Below are 1,924 nucleotides of genomic sequence, written 5' to 3'. Positions count from 1 at the left end.
GCCCAGAGCTGCTTCTCCCTCCCGGCGCAGGGGTGCGGGTCAAGCCCTGGTCCTGAGGAGCCGCATCCACCTGAGCGAAATGGTCCCTCACCCGGCGTTCGGGGTCTGCTTCCAGCTGGAGTACGTCTTCTGCAGCTCGGGGGGAGCCGGTGGGAAGGAAGGGCTGAGCGTGAACGCACCTCGTCTCCGTGCCGTATGAAGGAGTGGGGATCCGCCGCGGGGGAGCGAGCCCCGCTGCCTGACTCCGTCCCCTGCCCCCGTTTCCCCATCCTGCACCCCCAAGACACAGCAGCTCCTCATGGCGTGGCCGTACTGCGTAAGGAATGGCCCCGTAAAGTGTCCAGGCACTTTCCGCAGCGCTGCAAGAAATATCCTGCGAATGGGCTTATTGAATCATTTTAATTACAGGTGGCTGCAGTTCTCCACCATGTATATGAAGAAATGTAGCCTGCAGCAGTCCCATAGCGTTCTGGCAAGCTGTGTCAGAAAATTTCAGCTTTTTTTAGTTTAGAAAAGACTTTTCTTTAGAACTTAGCATTTGTGCCGAAAAGAAGTTAGCCATCCATGTCCTCTTTTTTTTTTCTCTGAAAGCTGAGTTTTTTCTGGGAGCTTCAGCCTGATGTTCTCTGGACCTTAAAGCCAGGAGAAGTCTCTGTGTTGACTGCAGAGACCACTCTCGCTAACGCCTACTTATCAACCGTTTACATGTATTTCAGTTTAACCTTTCCACGGGTTAAACCCAGCTTAGCCCGCAGTTCCCAGCCCTCCAGGGATCCTTTCCATTCCAGATGTCAGCCCATAGCGTGGCTGAATCGATGGTGATGGGTTCATTAGGAGTCCCTAATCGTCCTGCTAAGATGCTTGTTTAAAATGCAGCAAGTGTCCTCTCTCCTTAGAACTGTCTGGAGCAAAACTGGGGGGAAAATGGGTATTTATAGAGTGGGATGTGCGGTTGGGCAAAGGGATTGGTGTTGGTGGGGGCAGGAAAAGCTGAGTGGTGCCATTGGGAATTAGGTGTTGGGTGTTAACTCCTTAAAAAAGCTGAAACCCGTGGGGTTTTGGGGCTGCAGGCGCAGATCTGTTTGTGTGGCTGTGCTGGGTGCCGGGAGCGCTGCCCGGTTCCCTGCGGCGCAGCCCTTGGGCAGAGCCGTTAATCCCAAAGCCGCTTGCCGAGCGGATCGCCGCATCCTCTGTGCCATAATTAGCAGGCTGCGAGGGTGATTGCGGGCGCTGGTAGAGACCTCTCGGTTTGCTTCTGCGCCTCTCCTTCGGTTTAAGGGGAGGCTGTGGACGCGCCTGGGTAAGTGGAAGCCTTTACGCTGCCCCTTCTGTCTGCCAGGGGTGGGGGTCCCACAGATACCCCTTATAGCGGCTGTGGAGTGAGGGGGTGACAGCCCTTCGCTGGGCGCTGGCGTCTGCCTCAGCCGACGCGTGCTAAAGACATAGGAGGGGTGGAAGCCCTGTGATTTTTGAAAAGCGTTGCGTTGTGCTTATGCGTTACATCAGCGTTATGTTATGCTGATCCGTGATCTAGAGGTGTAGTCCCTCGTGTAACTCGGTGAAGGGATGAGGTGCGATTAGCCGGAGCGCGGGCGCCTGATGTGCCGCAGCCGCAGCCTGCGGGAAGGGCAGTAACGTCAGCCGCGGGCGAGAAAACCCAAAGAGTGCCGGTGTGGGAAGGGTGGTGCGGGGTTTACGGGGAGAAAGTGGGGTTCGTACCTGTGGGCGGCTGCGGTGTGGTTTGCGGTCAGCCTTGGGGAGGGGAGATGGGGTGGGAAGGTGCCGGTTCTGCGTGCGGCGCTGCTGGCAGAGGGCGAAGCGAACCTCGCCGCCGCGCAGGCTGGCTCAGTCTCTTTCACGGGAGAGGTCTCACGATCCCGCGTCCCTTCCCTGGGACCGACGTGTCCTCCTCTGTCGGAGAGGC

The 1,924-nt window shown here is 57.4% G+C and overlaps 1 protein-coding gene across 1 annotated transcript in view; it reads left to right on the top strand.

The window, feature by feature from the left end:
• Positions 1-1,924, top strand: part of NPHP4 (nephronophthisis 4) — a 141,484-nt gene that overhangs the window by 23,156 nt on the left and 116,404 nt on the right. Inside the window, 1 exon segment of the mRNA XM_009889689.1 lies at positions 31-193. Coding sequence (XP_009887991.1) covers positions 31-193 — 163 coding nt within the window.

The sequence above is a fragment of the Charadrius vociferus genome, unplaced genomic scaffold, assembly GCF_000708025.1.
Source record: "Charadrius vociferus isolate BGI_N301 unplaced genomic scaffold, ASM70802v2 scaffold477, whole genome shotgun sequence".
NCBI lineage: Eukaryota > Metazoa > Chordata > Aves > Charadriiformes > Charadriidae > Charadrius > Charadrius vociferus.
Note: the sequence above shows the minus strand (reverse complement) of the source record. Positions and strands in the feature narration are given on the sequence as shown.